This window comes from Dermacentor variabilis, chromosome 2, assembly GCF_050947875.1.
Source record: "Dermacentor variabilis isolate Ectoservices chromosome 2, ASM5094787v1, whole genome shotgun sequence".
Lineage (NCBI taxonomy): Eukaryota > Metazoa > Arthropoda > Arachnida > Ixodida > Ixodidae > Dermacentor > Dermacentor variabilis.
The window spans coordinates 271649174-271674355 of NC_134569.1; the positions used below are offsets into that span (position 1 = coordinate 271649174).

The window sequence follows — 25182 nt, forward strand, 5'->3', positions numbered from 1 at the left end:
GCCTAATGTTTTGTGCCTGAATAAAGTCTTATACTACTACTACTCATTTACGTACGCTTGTATATGTATGAAAACAATATATAGGTAGCCAACATCGTGACGATTTTCCCAAATTATCTATGTTCGGAGAAAAATGGAAGCTGCGCTGTAACAAAGCGCAACATTCTCTACGCTACGTATTACTGCTGCGTCGTCTGCTCAACCCAGGGCTGCGGGCGCCACCTGGGAGTGGCTTCGCGTACTTGCGCGAACGGCGCTTGGCAACGGCCCCAGCTGCCATTGACCAGGCACAAAAAAATAAAGGAGGCTACGACTGTACACTGGCAACTCCTCCAGCCAAGGACAGGGCGTCAAGGCCGATTCGTTACGATTCTTGTCTGTTACTCGAGCCAGCATTCCCGCGACTTTCATTCCTTTTCAATAAAATTACGGCTAGTTTTCTCTGATAGAAGCACAAGTTCCCTGAGTTTTCTCTTACTATTTTAAAGCTACTGAAAATCCCTGAGAATGCCCGCTTTTCCGAGTTGGTAGACACCCTGACAATGCAAAAATGTGTTGAGAAAAAGAAAAGAAAATGTCATGACCTTCAGCATGCATTTAGCTATGCAGTCAATACTCAACGAGCCTTCCATGGCGTTTCTTCAGCTCCCCAGGCGCTCCATAAAACGCAAAGGGGAAAAATTCTGCTGAAATAAATGTTCTCAAGGTATCGCTCTGAGAACTTTATGGAAGCATGAGGGAGTCATATTAAATATTTGTGCCAATTTTCATCAAACATTCAGGAAGAAATAAAGAGGTTGATTACGAGACGAAAATGGGAGGTCAATTTCCAGCTGGAAAAGGGTTTTTCAGCTTCATTTCCAGCTGGCTTTTTCAATACCAGCTGGAATGAAAGTTTTTCAGCTGGAAATGCGGCTGGTAATCACCTTATCCAGCTGGGCCAGTTTCCAGCCGGACATGGTCCAGCTGGAAAATGATCGCTAGACTGGATGGGCTGCCAGCTGAAGCTGGAAGCAGCTAGGAATGTTTCCAGCTGGACGATAGTTCAGCTGCCAGCTGGAAATGCTCAATCACAGAATGTGGATGGAAAATAATTTTCAGGAGTATGACTGCATGTACTACAGAGCAAAAGGGTAAATGAAGCTCTTGAAAGTCCTGTACTGAATAGAATTCTTACTTTTAAAATGACTATGGCAAAGAGCTGCACAATGTTCAGATGAATGCATGCAGCATCAAAAGCTCAGAGGTTGCTGTTTTCATTAAAAAGTAAAAAAACTGCCTGGTTTTAGTTTGCAGTGAATTGTGAAAAAGTGAGTATGTTTGCATTCCCTAGTACACGTTAACTTGAAAGCTAGGCAAGGCTTAGCACTTTTTCTGAAATCCTGAAAGTTTTCTTTTTGTTTCTAATACACAATTATTTTGTTCTGATGGGCTTGTGCCTTGCACAGGAAATTCGAGAGTTGTGAGAGTCAAACATTTTAGACCAAATTCTTGGTTCCAGGCTCATAATTTACTGTCCTGCTTTTCTGTTTGCTTATAGGCAACAGAAATGATTAAGGTACAAAATCAGATTGTAATTCATTTTCAAGAGAATAGTATTTGATACAGGACTGACTTCATTCTATATGATGTGCTTCAGAAATATATGTCCCTTCAGCACATGTGTGGATATATGCTTTTGGTGTGCACCACTACCTAAAATATAATCTCTTGAAAGAAAATAATAAAACTGGTCGTATGAACAATTTTTTATTGCAATTGACAGGCAAAAATATGTGTGGGAAATGACACCTTATAAATGGAACTAGCGAACAGCTTGAAGTATGTCTGTTCAAAGCATACAGAATGGCTGCGACACATATTTTGCAACTTATTAGGGGGATCAGTAAATGGCAGGACAAAAAACGACAACATACGGATGGAACCATGTGTTGTTCTTTTTCTGAACTCGTCTATCAGCGCTCCATTTTATAAGTTTGAAGATTTGCCAACATGCTTATTTTCAACCATTCGGTATGTTGTACAATGTTCATTTCCAAGGTGTGCATGATCCAATAATAAAAATGATTGCTAGTGCATTCACTTTGTCCTAGTTTCACTGGTTGCACCATATTCAACATTTTTCAGTTTCAGCATTTACATTAGGGGATCACTTTACTTCCAGCTGCATGAATGACTTGCTGATTACTTGTAGGTTAGAACCTGCACAGTAGCTCGAGAATGTGTATATACAGGAGCACAAGTCAACACAACACAATGCCATGCCCTTGCAAAGTTTTCTTTGTGCAGCAATCTACGAAGCCATAAACTATAAGAAAAACTGCTGTCCCTTTGCTGCATAGTATTGATGACAGTGCAAGTATCATAGCAGTGAACATTACTATGTTTTACACAGGTTCTGAAAAGTCACTAACTTTTAAACATGCAACCTTCTCGATTAAGCAGACACAGTGCAGACAATCGTTATTCGTTTATATATATATAAAGAAACAGGTAAATACAGCTTCAAACAAATATGTGCGCTGCCTGCTACAAAAGGACTAGAAGCAGATTAGCTGCTTAGTTTCCGCAAGTATATCGTGGTCATGTAATGTGCTGAAGGCAACCTGAAAGTGCTTGCAAAATTAGGTACGTTTAATGACACATTGGCTAAAATCCAGCTTTATCATGTCAGCAGTTTGTAAATTGAAGGTTTAGCAGAACAAAAACTTCAGTGAGTTGTAAGGTTCTGTGAAGGTACTTCGAATCATAAGAAAAAGACAACTACACATCAAAGGTAAACCAGACAGGATGAGCGCTCGTCCTGCATGTTGCACTCATTTAGTCTTGTTTATTTAATTGTGTAGCTGTCTTTGTTATGCTTCAAAGTAAGGTTACTGCAGAAAAAAAAAATGTGTCACGTAATACCAGGCTGCATGTACAGATGAATTGAACATGTGGCTAAATGTCTTGAATCATGAGCTTATGAGGCATGCAAGAATATTAAGTGTATAGTTCGTACACTTTAAAACTACATGACTCAGAGTCGAACACATCAATGTAGAAAAATTGCTTAAACTGCAGAAAATGCAGGAGAATGCTTGGATGGCATTACTTTTATATGAAAACAATCCTAAATTATTACACATAGCTGTGGCGTATTGAATCACAATGTAGTACCAATGAGTGCATCTGTTCTTTGTAATCAAGCCAAAAGACCAAGGTATAACACCGGTATACATATAGCCACCTTAAGTAATTTGCACATACCTGCTTGTACAAAGTCTGCATGATATTCAATATTTTCATAATAGAAGAGTAACATTGAAGTTCTTGCAACATCATACAACCACAAAATACAGAAAAGGCAGTTAAGTAAGTCTCGCAAGTGCTATAGGTATCTATGCTAAAGCAAAGCATCTGACTTGCTAAGTGGCTGTCAGAAGCAGACTGACGGATACCCTGTAAGCAGCTGGTCTTATGCAGCACGACTTGGATGCAAAATGTCCTGCTACGTGTATAAGAGATATATTACTATCTCAAGTACAATACACTAACACAATAAGGAAGTGCTTCACATGTATGCGGCAAACAGAGGAAGGAAAACTTTTCATCTCTCAAACACCTGCTTACAAGTGGTTTCGTTGATGCATCATGGAGACTGCAATTAAAAGATGCCAAGCACCATCAGGAGTACAAAACAAAACACAAAGAAAGCAAGAGTACTTGCAAGCACAAGGCATTACTGAAGATGACTAATATTTATTTGATTCATGACAGCTTCCTAGCTAAGGTTTTCATAAACCTTTCTAGTTTCACTTGACAGCAGCTGCTGGGTGTTGCACCTTGAACCTACTTGGTCGGTACTGAAGTTAGTTCAACATCATATAGCATCTCAAAGAGCTAGTGATCGCGAAAAATAAACTCATGAGGTTATATACTCTGCTGGCAGCACATGCTACTGTAGCCTAACTAGCAGATCATCAAATTGGATTTCTTAATTTGTTACCCTGTCCTGACCAATATTCTGCATATGGCAACATCTTTCTAAGGATGAAGAGAGCCTTATACTGGAGCACTGATGGACCAGTGTTCGAAGTGTACCACTGTACACTTTATTTTTGATGCTATCTGGCTGGACAAGAATAAACCAGGGGCCAATCCTAATGCTTCACATTAAAAACTTTGGTGCCAGAATTTTTTTATTGTGAGCTATTAGGTCATCAAAACCATTCATAAGAGTTAACTAAATCGCAAAAGTACTCGTGGTTATTAAAACAAAAATATATGCATGGTAGTATCTGTGCACCAATCTTGAGCAGACATTCATCACCTCGTTTTTTTGCGTTCTTAATGTGCTCACTTGGCAGGACAGAGTCAACAGTGTATACTTCAGAAATAATAAAGAAGTGTTCCCCAGATGGTTCTCTGGAGCAGAATATTCTTTTTACCCTGGCATAAGTGCCATCTGGAAAAACAATAGCAGTGCTATTTGTTCTGACATGTTTGCTGTACCGCTCTGATGCAATTACAGTGCACCCAACCTTCATCCTACGAAATTCAACTATTTGCTTTCCCTGTAGTTCTGTATGGGCAGAAAAATCATCATGAACTGTCTCAGGTTTGCCTAGAGAAGTTATGTTTTCCAGGCATTCTTTTGCAGCACTTTCTTTGATCAGCGAAAGTGCATAGTTGCTTGCACGTGCTTTCAGGGCTAGCAGACTGCTGCGCAAGAGAAGCCTGCTAGCAATCTGCAAGGCCACTGCATTGGCAGATGTTATTAGCTTCAAGAGCCTGCCCATATTTGTTTCAAATGAGAAACAAGAATGTGCCCACAGAGGTCCAAACAAAACAACCGACTTTGGCAAATGTAAAAGCTGGTGCACATTGTACGTCATGTTGCTCCGGCCGTACAAGAATTCAACACCAACGACAAACTCTGTAAGTAGTTGTGTGCTGAGGTCTACATCTGCACGTGAAATAGAATCCTTTAGCAGGATGAATACACCTGATGCAAGAAGGCTCCAGTGAGTCATATACTTGTCCTCAAGCACACCAGTGAGACAAGGTACACTGTAATAAAGCAACCAGTACTGCCATTCTGAGGCCTTCCAATATTTTCTAACCTGCAGCGATCGTGGCTGACGGCTAACACATACAGGCATTCTTATTTCACCAAGCCGTTCATTTATAACCCTCACAGTAGAGGGCATGCCACAGAAATAATCTGCTCCTGTATCAGAGAGCCACAATTCTGTCAACTGTCTTGCGACACCAAGTAGAACACAATGCATGTAATCTGGGCACCATGACCAAGCAGGGCTAAAACCCGATAAGTTAATAAGTGGAGATGGGCCCTTGACTCCATGTACAGTAGTGCCAGTACGACAAGCCGCCTTCATGTCCACCAAACTTTCTTCGTCAGTGCGATCAGGGTAGAGCTGATCCAAGCAGTATTTGATAGTACCTGTTAAAAAAATCAAAAGTATACACACAGCAAGTTTAATTTACGGTAACTGAATCACACTTCCCTCTACACTGATCCATACTAGAGATAAAATGTGCCGAATACTCAACCACATAGACATGCACATTTTTTTGCAGTGGTAGCATGTATTTTAACTGGTCCAGCTTTCTGACCACTGCAAAAGAGCCAAGAGTGGCATAGGACTTGCCTTGTACATTGGTTCCTGGATGGTAGCACCAGCTACAACCAAAGTAACCGTTGAACTGGACCATTTGTTGCATTGCAGCTCTGGCAGGTGCATCTGCACAGCAACATATGCAGAAAACCTGCAGGATAATGGAATATCATGTGAATATATACTCAAGAGTTGTGTCGTAAATGTGTTAAAATTTTCTGTTTGGGATCATTTACCTTGGAGCGTACTTGTGTGCCAGCAAGTGTCCACATGATACCAGTTGCATTTAGCTGCTCCAGTTGATGCACAAATGCCTGCAGCAGCATTGGCATATTTGGATGCTGATGCCCATACCACAGGAGTGGTGCCATTACATTGCTCCAACGCAGCCGGGGTGGTAATTCATTTAAAATTATTTGCACAGGCCATATGCTGTACGTTGACGACTTGAACACAGGACTGCCATCACTGTTCACAGTCAATGTTAAATCATGAGTAGCCATCCCAACCTTTTCACGTGCAGTGCGGTATTGATGGCCATCCAAGATGTCAGTCATTAAGCCATTACTGCTCTGTGGCCGGCTGAGGTTAGCTGCTAGCGCAGTGTTGGCTGTCTTGCTAGAAAGAATTGCCATCAGCTGCTTCTCAATTGGCAAAGTTACAAAAAAGCTGCCTGTGCGCACAAGATCACGGCCTACATATTTTGTGTTGCAGACTGTACATTTGACGTCAAGTTTTTGACGCTGCTCTAGGCATCCCGTTGTTTTAGCAAGCAGATGCTTGCAATCTGCGCAGTAAAAATTGAAAATCACATCCTTCATGTCAATTCCACAAAAATTCTTAAAGAGGTATTTGCTTTCCGGAAAACATTTCTTCTCCAAGAGGTTGTTGAAAAGCTTCTGAATCTCTGCAATTGCAGCCCAGGATAGGCCAAATTTAATTGCCAAGTCCAACAGCAGCATATAGGCATCTCCTCAGGTGACTGTTCCACCTTCAATGAATGGTTCACAGAGTTCATCAGCATCTATATCTTTCGGATCACCGCTCGGACACGCACTATTTTCGCCCGGCAAACAGTCTTCGTCCGCGGACACCGGTTGTGAGAAAGATGCATCGGAAGTTGGGTGTTCACCATCACTAAAGTCACTGCAGTCTTCATCACTGTCCTTCTCTCGGGTTAAGTCTGTGTATGTACACTAATCACAGATTTGGTCCTCGAGAGAGTTTGCTGGCGATGTTGGCGATCTCGTTGATGTCATAGGCGACTTGTCACCTTTTGGTGTTCGCGAAGCGGCGCCAAGTGGATGGTGAAGGAGCCACTTTGTTGACTTCGGCATGCTGCTGCTTGATCCAGGGTCGAGATAGACTTTACGCCTTTTTCACGGTGCCATTTTAAGACAAGTACAGCTATGTAATCGCGAACGAGATAGAGCTCTTGATCCACGAACAAACAGAGCGTCGAGAGCACGGACCACATGCTCATGGACTAAAATCTACCACAACCTTTTGTGCTGCAGCACTATACCCGGCACCGCAAATGCTCCGCAATCATGCAATTTACAAACTCTTTCGATAAAGAGTGATATATTTTTTATAAATGAATAATATACAATAATACATGTTAAGAAGTATGAATATTTACCCTTTATTAAAAATGTAATACCATTTAATTTACGCGCATGCGCGATCTACATTGATGTTGGCGTTCCAAACCCTCCGCAGAGCTCCAGAGCGTGAGAAGGCCAATTAGTGTTCCTCCGCAGTCCGCGCATCTGAGCGCGTGGTCCGAGTGTCGTTTGGCTTTGTGGTGCCATGTTTGTGTTGTGGATCATTTCGCACGCGTGCATCGTATCAGTAAGCGCGATGTTTGCTCTTGTGCGATTTGTTGAAAACAAGACAGACAAACGATATGTTATACCGGTAACCGATGTCAAGAACTTCCATCCTGAAAATGAATTGGATTTTGACAATACGATGCCTTACGACGCATACTGGCGGGACGAAGACAACGAGGAGAACAGTGGTGTATACGTCGTACAGATTCTCAAGCTCACAGGTAAATACTTTGTTAGAGTGCCCTGCTGATTAAAAAAAAAGAGAGCAGTTCACAGAATTGTGATATTGTTTTTCATTGCCGAGTTAGAGTTGTAAACTTCATAGTTTCGTTTTCTCAAACTTTTCAATTTTCGACAATTTTAAATAAACAGTTGACAACCGCAGTAAATAATTAGAAACCAACATTCACTAGATATTAAGTTTTGCTTTTAAGTGCAACAAACCTCGTCAAATTTGATGCAATGGTTGTCGAGAAAAACGAATTCTCCTTTTACATGTATTTAGATAGGAGCACCGGAGCTAAAAGTTAGCTGCACCGACTTTTCTGAAAATTACTGCCTGTCGGTTGAGTGTATTAGAATAAGGATACTGGCTGCGCATAAACTTGTAACAATTTGAGCATGCACTTTTAATACTTGTATATTGTTTTAAAGATGCGTATTTAAGGGCTCGGCAAATTAATATGCTGCTCGAAACGTTGCATTTCAAAATGTGAAGTGTAGGGGAGTGGACATGTCCATTCCCCTACACTTCACACTTTGAAATGCAATGTTTCGAATTCAGCTGGCATCTGGCAGGCAGTGTGAGGGGACGTTTTGCGGCGCTTTGACCTCATTAATTGGCATTATTTCAGCATTAACATTATGGCTTCGAAGAAGCCGTCAGAAAATACAAGTTGGTGACAGCTGTGGGTGGGCGAGCGCCGCTAAAGCCTGGGAAAAAAAGCGAGCAAGCCTGTGCCACTGACCTTGCAGTGGCGTGGACCAACTGCCTAGCATGTTAAATAACAGTGCGCTTATACTTGCTATTTACTACCGCTTGAATATGATCCTTCTTTGCACTATACCGGCACAGTCTGGCGGTGGTGAAATGGCTGTTGCCCACTGAATATGCCCTCGCTTGATCGGGACTCGGATAATTACACTTTTGACAATAAAGCCACGTGTCCACAGAAATGTATCTATGCTAAATATATTAAGGCTTACTAGCGTTTCTTGATATATAGTTTTCCAAATATGATGCAGTCAATGAAACATGTCTGTTGTTTTATACTCTTTGCAGCCACAAGGGAAGAGATGGCAAGAGAAACAAAAAACAAGAGAGTGCCCATTCCACCGATCAGGCTGTCAGATGTGGAGGACTTGCCCCTCTCTGAAGGGGATGTGAATGCTAAAAAGAAGAACATAAGACAGGTACATGCATATTTTGCTTTGTCTATACACAGTAAACACCAGACTACTAAGTTTTCAACAGTGTCACTAATTTCCAGTATTGTCATCCATTATAGCAGGACAAGGCCAAGCAGGCAAATCAAGCTGCATCAAGAAACCAGCAGTACGAGGCTGTTCTCCGACAGCACATGGCACATGCCCTAAAGAATGTTGACGTTGCTAAGGAAGCTGCTGCACCATTGCTCACACCTCGCACCTCCACCAAACAGTCACGAGGGTCACAAGTATGTAGAAGAGAAACAAGTATCTTGCAGTGTCTGAAAGACCAACACAGCTGTGCAATGTTAACTTCTGACGTGCCTTTCTTGTGCTGCGAGGTACAGTCGCCGACCGTTTATTCGGACCTCACGGGGACTGCGGAAATGTCCGAATAAACAGGTGTCCGAAAAAGCAGATTAAGAAACAAAAAAATGAGATCCTTTATTTCCATGCACTTATTCGGGCTCGGCAGTAGGCTTAAAGAAATCGTGAATGCGCCGTTGCACGCTGTTCCGTTTACACGCAATCAGATAAGCCTGAATCTCAGAGAGGGTCGTACGGTCATTAAAGGCGGCTGAAAGCACAGTCACTGCTTGTACACGCTCCGCATGCGACAGCAGCGTAGCACTTGGTGCATCATCTTCCGACTAGCAGTTATCGTCCGGCGGTGCAGCAGAAACCTGACGAATGATCTCGCCGTCGTCGAGTTCTGCCAATGCCTCCTTTACTAGATGCCAGCCACGTTGCTCGCTTTCCCAATGCGGCGGCGGTTCCCTTAGTTAAAGTTAGTTCAGCATAAATTTCGTGAGGCGGCGCTCGTTGCCTTTTCAACTTCCGGCGGATGTGGTGGCGGCAGCTGAATGCTCCGCCGGCGCTTTATATGCACGGGCATCTGTTAGCGAGCGTTATCGCGGGCCTCCGAGATGGCAACAGACGCCATGGTAATCTCCGAGGCCACAGCACGTGATCTAGGTTGCAGACGTCCGCCACAAGCGGCGCTCGTTGCCTTTTTGCGGAGGAGAGAAAAGGGAGAAGGCCAGGAACCGAGTTTACGGACAACGCGGCTGGCATCTAGTAAAGGAGGCATTGGTTCTGCGCATGTCAGTACAGCAGTGTCAGCGCCTGTGAAACTGTCAAATGAGACGGTGTCCGGAATCGCAATGCAACCACTGCGTAGGTCTCGGCAGAACATTTTCTGCGTCAGTAGGGGGCACATCGGAAGGCGACAAATCTAGGCCTCCCGGCACCCACTTGCCGGCATTCCCCAGCGCAGTCTGCGCGGGCACTGTCGGCGCCATTAGACACTTGACGCGATGTTTCCGTATGCCGCGTCAATGCCTCCTTTACTAGATGCCTGCCGCGTCACTCGTTTTCCCATTGGAGCGAAGGTTCCCGTGGTTCAGGGTAGTCGCCGAAAGGCGGCGCTCGCAGCCGACCCACTTCCGGTGACGGCGGAAGTGACGACTCCGAGGCTGTCGACCCGGCGGTAAATATGCGACCCGGCGCGCGCTCAGCAAGAGCGTCTGCTTGAGAGGAATTCGTACGCATGTCTTCGACCACTTTCAGGGATATCAATTTCAGTTCGCGTCGGTAGATGAGGTAACTGATATCAACAGCATGGCCATAACTCCGGGAGAGCATCATACTCGGCACTATGTCGCACGAAACTGAAATATTGCTGTTGTTACGCGTTCAATGAAAAGCTTTGTATTATGTATGTAAACTCCGTAATGAGCATCACATTCTTTCTTGTGTTTTTCGCTCGACCTCCTTTGCAATTCCACGCAAGTTTAAGCTAATCAGTTGGATTCGACCCCTACATTTATAGCGCTGGGTATGTAAAAGGCATGAGTTCAGTCATACAATAGGACATGTAAATGATGCTTACATTTTTACAGCAGCCTCGGACACTATGTTCACGTAGAGCCGAACGTATGGTGGAGTCCTTGCACTGGAAAGCTTAGTTTTTGGTTCTATTCATAGATGCACAAATGGACGAATGCGTGTTGTTGTGCACTACAAGACAACCTCGAGTGTTTTGCCGAGAGATGCTCTGCCTGGACGAGGCACACGCATACGAGTTTACTGGCACTTCCACCAATAACAAATAAGCGTCTCGATGCAGTCAAAGGGGTTGATGAGTCACCTTTTCCGCCAGGCACTTGAGTCCTTGAAGACGAGTTCAGTTCCCCGCACACAATGGGAATATAGTGTCCAAACTACATTGCGAAGGCACAGACGTCACAGCAATATATATTTCTGGCGCATTAACAGGGTATGCCAGGTGTGCACCCAACAGGTTTGCAGAGATCGCACAGAGCATAAAGCAAGGCGGTTACTTCTCAGATCCACTTGCTGGAGTTCTAGCAAACGCTCATCATTTTATGTGCAAGTCTTAAAGAACGTCCGAAAGTCTACGCCGTTGCTCTCGAGACATAAGGTTGGCGCACACAGACACAAAATTGTAAGTCAGCATTGTGCTTGTCTCACTTTCCCGTTCCTTGTGGTGTTTTTTTCTTTCACAATCATGTACCACATAGCCAACAGCAAACTCTCCTAAAGTTCACTTGAGACGCAGGGAATATCGCCAGGTGCGGATCCTGTGTTGTTTTTTTCGAAGGGTTGTGACTTTGATATGGTGAATAACGACAACAGCGATGGGTCTTTTACATGCTGGCGGGTTGTTTTCGACGATTATCAACCCTTTCTTGTCGCTTCGGTAAAAAAAAAAAACAGTAGCAGCTGGGAAGGCTTAAGGACATGCGTTTGTCACATGCCGTACGCCGGCGCTGCGCGCGCAAATTTTAAGGGTGGGCAACAGGACATGCGGACATCCACCTTGGATCCGCGCATGAATATCGTAAGTTTAACGCATGACACCTACAACTTCAACACTTTTCGCGATAATGGCTTTCGCTGCAGCATCATGACGACAGCATTCCTGTCAGTAGTTCCCAGCGCGTAAGTGGTGAGAAGTGGCTTCATGAATTTCTCGGTTATTAGTACTAGAAGCCTCTTGCGGTGATCGCTGCTCGTGTTTCCAAAGCTCAGGATTGGTAGTCCCATGAGAACCTCTACACTTTTTTCCACGCAGACCTCCAGTGGTTTAGTTATGCATTTTCTGTGCAGAAGAACGCTGTCGACAAATTTTCGGAGCCCTACAAGAATTTTCACAAGTTCGTGACTTGGGTAGAATAGGCCACTGCGGTCTTGGTGTGCGATAAGTCCGAGGATCGAGAGGCGTGCTCGCTTTTGGTCCTTGCAGTAGCGCAACACAGTTAGCGCAGGGAATGTTCTCACTTGCCGCCCTTACGATGAGTCCACCCACCATCGCAACGCTGGCGTTGTCTGGATTTGGTGCGCATGGTGCTTGTGATGAACAGTGCTCCTTTAGCATCTGCACGGATGCGTCCAAGATCGTTTTTGTGCTGCTGAGGTTGGCGGAGCTCTGGTGGGATCGCAGAAGCTTTTGTGATGCGAACGTGGTTGAGCTTCTGACGTTGCTTTGGTTGGAAGAAGCAACGATGTCAGTCTTTAGCATTTTCTCTAATCCATTAGCAGCGCTCTTCACGTCCAATGTGTCATTGCAGCCGGAGCCACGCCGCAGAAATCCAAACAGTGACTCAATAGGGTCGGGGTCGCTCGAAAATTTGCATGTGAGCACGAACTTGAACTCCTTTTCAGTCAGCAGGTAGCGAATGCACTGCACGTTCGAGTTGGTGCTCAATACGAGCGCATGATGCGTTTTGTTGCTAAGGAAGTTTTGTGCAGGGCTCTCAGTTTTCAACACTTCAACGTAGTCGAGAAAGTCATTTTCAAGCCATTGGAGCCTCGGGTCTTCGATTTTGTCAAACTGGCGGGCATTTTCATCGTTGCAGTGAATGTGTTGCTGGAGGTTGCTTACATCCATGCAGGCGAACCAGTTGTGAATAGCCTCCATGAACCTGATGGTCGGCTCCGCCAACGCAAACTCCAAATCACAACTATGACCTGCCTGATCTTTCAAATACTTCAGTGCTGCTGTGACTGCAGGTGAAAACAGCTGCACAGCTGTCTTCACATTCATTTTTTCTATGTGGGTGGGATACACGTGTTTCCGTGTGAGAAACCTGATTGGCCGTACAATTGAGTGCTTCTGCATCTTGTACAGAGTCTTCACGTACTTTGCTGCCACCTCCTTCTTTGCTCCAAAATCCTTTGCCTAGAATTTCGACCTGACATTTTTTATAATATGGCTTTGGTCAAAGGCCAAAAAGATGTCTTTTCATGGATCGGCAGGATGTGGTGCCCATATGTCTGCTTCTCCTCCGCACAAATTTTCCATTGCTGCCACGTTGACTTTGTGGTTGTCAGTGACGACGCGGATGATGTCGAAGCCTACATCTGCTGCCTTTTTGACGATGTGGCGTATGATCTCGGCGAGCTGCACTCTGGTGCAACATCTGGTGAAAAAATAAACCAATGGGAATTTTAAACCTTCCGTGCAGGCCACAAAGCAGGAAACACAGAAGTGAATTTGCCAAATTCTGATTTTCTGGTGTAGGAACCAGATGCTCAAGGTCAGGGCCCAGATCAACATCACTGACAAAAGCATCCCTTTGTTTATGGTATATCAACTTTTCTTGTATCCTCATCTCATCGATGATAAGTCCGCATACCTTGGACTGTGGTGTGTCCAGTGCTTGGATCTCCATTTCAAGTTGGCAACGTACCAGCTCGCTAAAACCAACTTCACCTGATGTTGTGCCGATGTACTTTTGCAGTGTTGTTCTGCAAGGAAATGCGAGGAGTTTTTCGCTCCTTATATACTAGTACGCTTTTGTGGACAGGTGCCGCATTACAATGCAATGCCTGATCGTGGTCTCTGACCACTGCGGCTTTTTTCTTTTGTAATTTTTTACCTGGTCCACAAGCAAAGTTGCTTTCGTGATGCCCTCTCCCGCGTCAGCCACGACGTCTAAAAATTGACTCACGTAGCACTCCTCCTTGAGCTTAGTTCTTCCTTGTAGGCGTCAACAGTTCTGCTTAGCCTATCATTTTTTTCTTTTAACTTGCGTTCTCTTCGTCGATACCATTTGCGCTCGACAAAAAGAAAGCTTGATGAGCTTGATGTCTGCGTCTTGCATGATCTCTTGGCAAATGCTCTCGATGTTCGTTTTTTCTTGGCATCTGCAAAGCCTGGCCTGGTTACTTCTGTAAGCGGTCCATGACATTGCTTGGGCTCATTTAAGACAGATTCGGAAGGAAGTGCAAGTGTTTCGGAGGGAGCCGGAGGGCAGGTTGACGAAACAATGCAAGTGAAGCGTTCGTTTTCTTGTTCAGGGTCCTCGTTCGTGGCGACTTCGCTAGTTGCAGCACGTGATTTCCGTCTTGAAGTGAATGACTGCAAGCTTTCCTTAGCGGAGCTTGTTAAGGAATCGTCAGCTTGGGTATGACATTCGCTATCGGCTCCAACATGTCTGTTTTCGGAGTCTGCATTCAATAATGATGAGTCGTGTACTCGGGACGTTACTCCGCCCACAGCTGAGGGCGGCGCGCAACCACGGGTGTATGTGGGCGCATTGGTCGGTGACTGCTTTCTTTTATGTTTCTTCACGCCTGCAGTTGGCACAGCTTCAGCACCTTCTGTACAAGCTGTCTGGTCTCTGAAGAGACTGGGTACGGCATCTGCTTTAAGCCGCCTTATTGTGCAGTTCTCCTGGAAATCTACCTTTCGAAAATGTAAACTGCACACGACAATATGCTTCGATGTAAAGTTCGGGGTCCCGTTCTCTCTTGTGATAGCCGCCAGCCACCGTTCACGCAAATCGCTGTTAGCTGGAAGTTCGTGAAAAGATACACAAGGTACTTTCCTTCTCTGTTTGTTTGTTTGTTTATTTATACTGTCAGTCCAAGGATGGACCATTACAGGAGTGGATAGAAATACAACAACACATATACAAAATATCGGTACATGTTGAACAATGAATAATGCAATAGCAGTATCTGTAAAAAGTGACATGCAGTGATCAAAGACAAAACACTCGTAATATGCGCATCAGAAACAAATGCTATGATGCAGTCATATCCGGAAAAATAAGATTCTCTAAACCAGCAGTAAAAGCACTGACAGAGGAACATGTGACAAGTGGATTGGGTAATTCGTTCCATTCCTTGATCGCCCTAGGAAAGAAACTATACTTGAATATATCATTCCGTGTAACTGGCGGGTGTATGTATAAACTGTGCTTGTGTCTGGAGCGTTGATCTGGTGAAATTATACAGAAATCAGTGAAATTAAGTTTAACCTGGTTATGAACAATTAGGTAGAAAAATTTCAGCCGGTCAAACTTAGTCCTTAGTTCTAAAGCGGAGAGGTTTGCGCGTCTGCATAGTTCAGTAGGAGAGTGCACGCGCTGATACTTATTAAATATGAACCTGGAGGCGAGTCGTTGAACTCTGTCCAATTTATGACGGTTGGTTACAGTGTGTGGGTCCCATACAATGTTAGCGTATTCAATAATTGGCCTTACTAATACCTTATATGCCAAGCTTTTCACTTCAGGAGTTGCGCTGTACAGTCTTCGCCTGAGACCCCATAAGACTTTATTTGCTCTGCTACACACCTGATTGATATGCGCATTCCATCTCAAATCTTGAGTAAATATTAGTCCTAGATATTTATATTCTGTTACTCTTTTTAGTTCCTGTGGACCTATGCTGTATTTGTACCGCAAAGGCACCTTCTTTCTTGTTATGGTCATACAAACTGATTTTACTGGGTTCAGTGACATTTGCCATTCATTACACCATTTTAATATTCTTTGTAAATTGTTGTTAAGTTCTAACTGGTCACTTAAGGATCTGATCCTATTGTAAATGACGCAGTCGTCTGCAAACAACCTTAGTGGAACAGTTATATCGGAAGGCAAATCATTAATAAATATAAGAAATAAAAGGTTGTTTAATAAAAGGCTTGATTTAAAGTGCAGCATGCAGCAGCGACGCATGGCGAGTGTTTCGTGATGACGAGACACAGGCTGAGCATGAAGTGTAAATTGGCACAGTTGTTAAAACAAAAGGCAAAGCCTCAAACCTCATGCACCGGCACACAACGGTCAGACTGCTAGCTGCCTTGCTGTACGTCTGCTAGCTCGTTTTCATGGAAGCAGCAAACATTTTTTAAATAAACCATTAAATCGGCTTTAAAGGATTGCAATGATGATATTAGAGTAATCTATTCCATTTAATGAAATACACAAGAGCATCACATCACATTTCGTCTGCTCCAGGCTCGGTGATATGCATTCTGCGCGCCATGTCGCGGGCAGATGTCATCTGCAACACGCCCGGTTCGCCGCTCGGGTCCGCGCTCGGGTTGGCCCTGCCTCCGGGATATGAGCAGACGACGCTGCGATCTCGGAGGCAGGGCCACGTGATTTAGGTTTGCAGTGGCCACCGCAGCTAGAGCTCGGAGCCGACCCGGGTTAACCGGGTGGGGGAGAGTAAAGCGGAGAGGGGCAGGGACCAGCTCCTCGGCTCACGCGGCAGGCATCTAGTAAAGGAGGCATTGGCCGCGTCGGGTCACCGAAACCTCGACACAGCACACAAAGCAAACACCACCGTGCCGACACCAGTCGCACAAACGGAAAACGCTGCCTGCTGCTCGCAACGTCGCGCGCGATCAAATCAGCTGCTGGATTGTCTTGACATGGCTTACTAAGCTGAAACCGGAACTGCTGTAGAGCCACTCTATCGAACCGGGCAGAAACGATGATGATGAGCGGGATTTCAGTAGCGCCACTTCGTGGGGCAGCAAGGAGGCTCCGTTCAAAACAAAAATGCATTCAGCAAGTCGAACCATGCACCGGTCAGGGTCGGTACATGGTGCTCTCGAACGAGTTGGCTCAAGGAGTGTCCGAAAAATCGGACGAGAGGTTGCAAGGTGTCCGAACTTTCGGCAGTTGTTATACATTAAGGTCTATGGGGAGAATGGTGGTGCCGCGAAGCTGACCGAATAATCGGGCATGTCCGAATTTTTGGAGTCCGGAAAATCAGTCGGCGACTGTATTACTGCATTGATGGCATGCTAACTTGCAAACACCTCGTCACGATATGCTGGAAGAAGTGGTTATGCATGCAGTCTTTTTTTAAACTGATAGCAATGAGCCAGGGAATTGATTCACACCTTATTTTGCTTATGTTGTGTTCGCACTGCATTGTTAAAACCACATATTGACTGAGATGCACAAATTTATGCTTTTGCATACATGCTGCAAATGTAGGTTAAGGCATCAGCAGAAAGTGACTTCGTTAAGTGTTGACTTATGCAAAAAGGTGTAAAATACAGGTGGGTGACTTTAGGTACACTTTGAGGAGCAATTACTAATGCATAAAAGCTGGCATATAAGCCAGTACGGTAGTCAGTATGTGGCAGAACGTTGCATACCCTTTTGGCACCCTATTTCTCTCTGCTGTAGCAAAATTTGGAAAACAAATAGAATGACTGGTATTTGGAGGTTCTTGCCCACTTAATTATTTAAGTGCCCACAGTCTTGTGTCTTCACATTTGTAATGGGTACCTGGTATGTGACCATAATTGTAAGGTACCATTGAGTCGCTGTCAACTTGTGATATCATGAATTTGTAAATGTCAATAAGTGTAAATCGTTGGGCAACTTGGTAGCAGCACGTAGTAATATTTTATGCAGCATGAAAATGGTTTTACCGAAACAAAGAAGTACAGGTGAGAAGAAAGACACTTTTTCTGCTTTTTTATTCTAGAAAATGATTTGCACATTGCACAAACCTTCACCATTAAAAACTATTTTTATTGGCTTCCTTAAGCTTACCACTGTTTCCCTGTGGCCTGAAGAATGTCATCTAACGATCTCATGTATGGGCAACCTTGTTCTCTCTTACCTTCCGCTTTGGCTAGCATTAATTTGTGCCCCTTGAGACAAACCAACATGGCATGACCAAATAACAAGACTTGTTTCAGTACTTTTGCTTTGATAGAAGATTTGAAATTTATCTCCAGTAACACCGATAAATCAATTCGCAATCCATGGGATTTTTAAAGCTATATGGCAGTACCAGAGATCAAAAGAATTTATGATAAGCAGTAGTCTTATGCTGTACACTGCACCACATCATCTTTGAGTTCTGGAGTGCCACGACAGTCACACATTCTTTTTTTTTACATAGCACATCCTGTTTGAGTTGTTTTTCTAAAATAGGATATTCCAGCACTACAGTGTGCACACCTAAGTGCAGTTTCGTTGAACAATATGCCAACAAATAGCAAAAACGTCTTGGCATACTGAACGTGGTGTGAAACGATGTGCATTTTAGGATCAGCTTGAGAGTGAAGACACAAAACCATGGCCTACAGAAAAAAACAAAACAATGGTGTTGCTAATGCTTTTTGTGGATGATAAAGGCATCACAATAAACTACGTGGAAGGTCCCCCTGCTACCCAGCTTAGCACCCACGTCTCTGCCAAATATCTTTCTTATTAGTCACTTTGATCAAACATTATGAGTGTAAAGTTACTGCAGTTTGAGAAAATTTGGCGCTAACCGAGATACAATATAGGGAGCCCCAGCAATGCTGCTACTACCACAATCTTGGTGCATACCCCAATTTTGTTGTGGGAGTGTTCAATGGAAAAGTGTATGCACCTCATAATTTTTTTTTTTTTTTTTTGCACAGGTCAAAAGGAAGCTGTATGATGAAACCAGCAATTCAACAGACAATGAATCGCTGGTTTCTTCAAAAGAGCTAATAACTGCACGAAAAGATGCAAAATACTGGAAAATGCAGTGACGCATTGAGCGGGAGCACAATGCATCATTGAAAAAACACATAGAGTTCTTGGGAAATAACATTAGAACACAGCTGAACAACTGTAAGCATTACTTCATTGTTATTGCAGTTGAGTGTATTATATGCTGTCTAACAATGACCACTTTTCATGTTTTCCTAGTTGCCCAAATACTTGACATGCAGAGAACCGAGAGATGTGAAGGTAAGCAATCATAAATAGAGCACTGTCAGCTGTAAGGTACCTAATATCCTGTATTATCAAGTGCTCATCAAAGTGTCACTTCTGAAGCTATACTCCTGCAACATTTAATAAAACAACTTATTTGCAGTCTTGTGGCAAGTTTGCAGGTGTATTTAACAAGCATTCTCTACAGTATACATTATGTTTGTGTAGCCAACTATTTTTGTTAAGTATTCTGATAAGAGAGAAGAGAAAGTTTTGCATGGGGAATTACAGCATGGACATTTGTATGGGATAACAGCAGTTAAGCTAAAGACCATGAATACATAGTTTTTTTCCAAACAGGCACATCAGCGCAGGTCAAAGTAACTCAAGTGTATAGTTGCACGCACAACTCAAAGTTTTCATTACACAGGTGTGAGCCAGCACAGACTGCAACAGCAGTTGTACTGCCGCTGGTCCAACAGCTAGTCTCAAATGACCACTGGCCGTAAGAGTACTAAGTGTACCAGCAATATCACTCATTGCACATTTATGGTGACCAAATGCATATGTATCTCAAACTTTTTATTGTACAGGTGAGAGACGACAAAATCTGGAAGCACCACTAGTGGCACCTGCTACAGAGCAGCCTCGACGAGTGGCTGCTTTTATCGAAGACGGTGAATGTACTTGCAACATTGTTAATTGAACGAAATTTTGATGTGAACCTATTTTAATTATACTATTGTTGTCTGTCTCACATTTGCTGCTTTAGCACCAGATTTGCCTGTGGCAGACGCCTTAGACAATACGAAAGGATGCCAGGACGGCAACTTTGTGGCCACATCTGATGGACGTGCGAGTATGGTTGTTGCTCACCTATACCACAAATTTATCGTTAGCGCCCAAATTCAAATAAAACTTGTTCTTCAAGCTCTTCACATGGATGTGTTATGAGCAGCAGTTGCCTCTAGTGCTGTAGTACTAGTTGACGCTGTATATAGCAATAAACACCTTTTTTTCGCTTTCTTTCAGTTCCACTTGTCTGGTGGAATTTTCGTCATGCCTGAGCAAGCAGAAAAACTGTTCAGAAATAAAAAGCCAAGCATCCTTTTGAGAGACACGGCCCAGGTGATCTGGGACAATGAACTATTGGCAAAAAGAAGTGTCAGCGGCAGACTCGCACCAACAAAATGTGGCAGCAGCGAGCAGCCATCCAAGCAGCTGACGCCTGCAAAGGTGGAGGTTGTTTATGGTAGGTACTTATTGCTTAAGGTTTGTTAGAGAGTATGCATTTTTCCAGCTGATCACTGTGATCATCTTTTGAGATACATTATCTTGATTGTAGATTGTCTGCGGCACTGGGGTCAGCTACACAACCAGGACATCGGCGCTGCGGAGCGTGCTCTGCCAAGGACCCTCAGTGAAAAAATTCAAGATGTAAAGTAAAAAGAAAACTTCGCCTTCCACACTGAGAAAGTGCTGTCAAGTACTAGAGTACCACTGTAAATATTTTAAAATATACGTACATTGTGTTTTTGACTGCTGGAGTTTTGTCCTCTATGCATATGGCTGAGTGGTTGCTCAAAACAACCAGCTATATGCCCTTCTCCTTGGAAGAAAAGCACTGTATGGAAGTGTGAAACGTAATCGATCCTGTTAAACTTTTTTCCCAGTGCAGAACACGGCTTGATTTAATTCTGTGTACCAGAAGGACATTTCCAGCTCGGTAGCTGAGACTCCAAGTGGAAATTGCTTCATTTTCAGCTGGAAACGGCTTCGATTCCAGTTATTACAGGAACTCTTTCAAGCTAGATTGAGAGCATTTGCTCGCTGGAACAGGGACACTTTCCAGCTGGAATAGGAGCACTTTCCAGCTGGAATAGGAGCACTTTCCAGCTGGAAAGAGGAGCAATTTCCTGCTGGAAGAGGAGCAATTTCCAGCTGGAAAAGGAGCAATTTCCAGCTGGATAAGGAGCAATTTCCAGCTGGAAGAGGAGCAAGTTCCAGCTGGATCAGAAGTTCCAATCCCGGCTGGAAAGAGTCATTTCAAACTAGAACATTTTCCAGCTGGGAAGGATTTCCGGTTCAATAATACAGCTGGAACTGGAAATTTTTTCCATCTGAGGAGCCAAGTCTCCCCTTAATTTGGAAAAGAAAGATGTGATTCTATTTTGCTGCTTTTCGAGCGTTCTCAGACAGCTGGCACCATTTATTGTTATTTAGGAACTATTTAGCTAGGTAGAAATTCCTTTTCCACCGAGCCCGGATTTTTAAAGTACCTCTGGAGAAAGGGCGCGGTCACAGTGTGACGAGTTTTCCAGACTGCGTCAGCGCTGAGCGCGCCACTCATGCATGGAAACGTCGCATTTCTCCAATGCATCTGCTTGCTAGTTTTTGGACTTTGGAAGGAGCACTGATGTGGAAGACAACTTCGGTTTGTCAGATTTCAGAACGTAGTTTTGCTTTCTCCACCAAACCGCTTGTCGCGTTGTCGCGAACGACAACGAACGAAGACCGTGCTTGTTCTGTGTGTTTCCTTCTTCGTCCGTTGTCGTTTGCGCAGTTACATAATGCATTCCAATGTCTCATTTCCCCTTTATTAAAAAGTAATGTAGCATCCCAGTGGTGATGGTCGGCAGAAGCATACCGTATCTACTCGAATCTAGGCCGGCCCCGATTCTAAGCTGACCCCCGAATGTCTGAAGCTAGAAAACATTTAAAAAAACTTATTTCGAATGTAGGTTGAACAAAAAAGTGAGGTCAGCATTCACAAAATGAAAACAGCTTATTTAATATGACCATGCTGAGCTCACTCTGCGTTATCATCATTGTTAGCCTCGTTGCTATAGCCCAGACCACTCGCATGCTTGCAGACACGTGCAAGCTCGCGTCTGCGTGTCCATGCATACGCAGACAGTGCGGCATGGCTTGCATGCATAGAAACGCGGCGCGATCTCGGTGAACAGCTCCTCTCTGTTATCACGTGTATATTTTCCTTATCGCTGTCAACCTCTCGTTGCGGCACACACAAAAAGCGTCGCCATTGCCCCCTCCAACGATGGTTGTTTTTCTCATCAATGCTGAAGTCCCGCTCGGCTTGAACGTGTGACGGTACCTCTGAGGCTAGCATAACTTTTCACTTGAAATCGGCACTATAGTGGCATCACCTGTTTGGTGCCAATACGATAACGCCACCCTATGGGCCATGCCGCACGCCGATACGACACAGGTCAAAATAGCGACGTCGCTCGTGTACTTCAGTTGGCTACTGGCGCGGCTAATAGCGGCTGCGATGCCTTTTCTACATGGTGCCAGCTATGCACCATATTTATAATTTTCTTTAAATCCTTGAATCTAAGCCAACCCTAAAGCTTCGTATATGATTATTTGAAAGAAACTATCAACCTAGATTTGAATAAATACACACATGGAGAGCATGCCGGTTATGGTGCAATTCAGTCATTGAGTGAGACTATTTGTCTGAGGGTGATAGGCAGTTGTGACCTTGTGTTTTGTGGAACATGAGCAGACAAGGTCATCAATGACACGGGGCAAGAAGTAGGGACCACAATCGGTGAGCAGCTGACAAGGATCTCCGTGAAGCAAAATCATATGATGGAGAAGGAAGTCGGCAATATCAGTAGCACAGCTGGTTGGAAATGCGCACGTAATAGCATAACGCGTGGCATAGTCTGTCACGACCAACCCATTTGTGCCATGATGCTGATGTGGGGAAACATCTATACAGATTGAGGCCGACGCAGAAGAACAGCCCTACTGGGGCATCAACAGGCTGAAGAAGGCCGGCGGGAAGTTTCGGTGGCCTCTTGCATCACTGACACAGTTCGCAGCTGCCAAAACACTTTTGTCAGAGTGATAAAGCCCATGCCAAAAGAAATGCTGCCGCACATGACCATAAGAGCGCATTACACCAAGATGGCCTGCTGTGGGCTTGTAAAGCTACTGGAGGACAGCAGAACGCATGTGGGAGGGTACCACCAACAAGTGCTCAGGGCGTTTGGGGTATGCACTGTGGCGGTAAAAAGTTCCACTATGTAAGGTCAGAGGCCCCCGAGAGTTGAGACAGTTGACGGCAGAACATCACGCTGGATCACACCGCTGTTCATCATCAAAATGAAGTAACTCTGTGATAGAAAGAACACAGGCAATGGTGTCAGGGCTGGTGCTTTCAGGTGAATCAATGGGATATCGGAACAGGCAGTCCGCGTCCTGATGTAATTGGCCAGACTTATGCACAAGGAAAGACGAGTACTCTTGTAAGTGCAAGGCCCAATGTCCAAGACGGCCTGTAGGATCTTTCAGTGAGGAAAGCCAGCAGAACACATGGTGGTCAGTCACTACCGTGAATGGACGGCCAAAGAGGTACAGCCAAAATATGGAGCTGGCCCAAAGAAGGGCAAGGCATTGATGTTCAGTAATTGAATAATTGTGCTTGGGGGCTGAGAGCAGGCGGCTGGTGTATGCTATGACGCAGTCATGACCACGCTGGCACTCAGCAAGGACGGCTCCAATTTCGTACCCACTGACGTCTGTCCGAACTTCCATAGGAACAGATAAGTCGAGGTGCCGCCGCCGCTGCGGTGGCTGCTGCTGCTGCTCATGATGATGATGATGCTGCTGGCATTGACAATTTCGACAACTGTGTGTGGTAGGGTCACATTGTGTGCCAAGAAAACATCAATAATAGGGGATGCAAGCCTCGTCAGCGGCAGAAGAAGAGGGCACCAAAAGAACATAAGTAGTGGATTGGGGCTGCAATCACACTAACTCTAAGAGTACAGTGAAACCTCGTTAAACCGTAGTTGGCCGGAGCTCGGAAAAAGTACATACTACACAGTAGTACTGCTCGACCGAAATAGCATGAAATCGCCCAGTTACCTGTCAAAAACGGAACTCAGAGAGAGTGCAATGAAAGGGCAAAAAGACATACAGTATTTATTCACTTCGCGCGACAAAAGTGTTACGTTCTTTTGATGCCAGAGTGGCCTAGCAGCGACAACAACAGCCTTAAACTTACTGAAGCAGCGAGTCAGCTTTTCAGCCAGCCCTCTCTTCTCGGCAAACACTCGCATGGCAGATTCTTTGTTGGCATGCATGTTCTCCGTGTATGCGGGCAGTAACGCTGCAGAAGTCACGGGGTGCCTTTTTTATTGCGGGGTGCTGTTCTCGTCATGAAGATTACATTCATGAGGCTGACACAATGCGCAGCTTCTGCCACTGTCGGGACTGAATTGTCCGTGCTGTTGCTTTCCGTGTTGTCCTCATCATTGTCGCTAGTCGACACTTTGGCAACAACAGAGGCAACAATGGCAAAAAGTCAAACCTCATAGCCGACATCTCTTCGCGGTCGCAGCAGCACTGCTGAGCAACTCCTCTGCCTTCCAAATGCCACACACCGTAGACAACAGTAGATCCCTGTCGAGTGCCTGCGCCAACTTCTTCATGTCACGTTTGATAGCACGAACAATGTCTAATTTTTCTTCTATGCTGAGAACCCGACGGGCTTTTCTCCGAGCTATGGTGGCTAGAAGGAGAGGTGTCAGCATCGTCGCGGTCGCGCCGTGATCGGAGGCGTGCTCGTGTTTCATGCCGCTGCAGGGCGGCGCGTACGTCGTTACCAATATCCGTCGAAAGCACTCGCCGACCGCTGTTGCCGCACGTTTCGTCGCCTACAGACAGGTATGGGCACGTGTTCTCACAACGTCTGCGGTGTGCTGGTTTGAATTTGTTTGGCATTGGCTACGAAGTGACATGGCCATGCAATAGTGATGTCTAAACAGCAAAGATACCGTTTTGCACCTGGATGCAAAGCAGGGTATGTTTCGGCCCGCAAACAAGGGAAGAAGGCGTCTCTTTTTGCTGTTCCCGTCGACGATGAACGATACAGGGCCTGACAGTGCGCGATTCCTCGTCCTGACAAGCCATTGGAGAAGAACTGCATTGTGTGCGAAGCTCATTTCGATGAGAGATTCATCGTCCATAGCTACAAGCATGTCATCAACGGCGAGTCTGTGGAAATCCCCTGTGATCCCCTTTCTTGCACTTCGTGACGTCTGTTGAACTCTTTTCTTTGACATTTCCGGTACTGTTCCTCGAACTTCCAAAGGCTCTCTTGATTCGGCAGTTGGGGTGTTAGCTTGGTGGAACTAAGAGGAAGCTTGGTTCTTAGCCGACCACCCATCAGTAGTTCTGCAGAACTCGGAGCTCGAAGAAAATGTGGAAGCTTTCGTATGCTCTTTGAAAACCTCTTTTCCCATAAAGGAGCACTGCCTTCAATGAATAAAGGCATCCCAACAAACA

The 25182-nt window shown here is 44.7% G+C and overlaps 2 protein-coding genes across 11 annotated transcripts in view; both read right to left on the reverse strand.

Annotated features, from left to right (window-relative positions):
- Positions 1-25182, reverse strand: part of gwl (serine/threonine-protein kinase greatwall) — a 619920-nt gene that overhangs the window by 385049 nt on the left and 209689 nt on the right. The window lies entirely within an intron of this gene.
- On the reverse strand, positions 920-7110 carry LOC142573302 (uncharacterized). Of its 2 annotated transcripts, XM_075682963.1 has the most exons (3): positions 5858-7110; positions 5655-5772; positions 920-5446 (listed from the first exon to the last, which is right to left on the reverse strand). In XM_075682963.1, the coding sequence occupies exons 1-3, from the start codon at positions 6581-6583 to the stop codon at positions 4203-4205; spliced, it is 2088 nt and encodes a 695-aa protein (XP_075539078.1). In that variant the 5' UTR covers positions 6584-7110; the 3' UTR covers positions 920-4202. The 2 variants fall into 2 exon arrangements, with proteins under 2 accessions (XP_075539078.1, XP_075539079.1); XM_075682964.1 differs by lacking the exon at positions 920-5446 and having other exon boundaries at positions 5458-5772.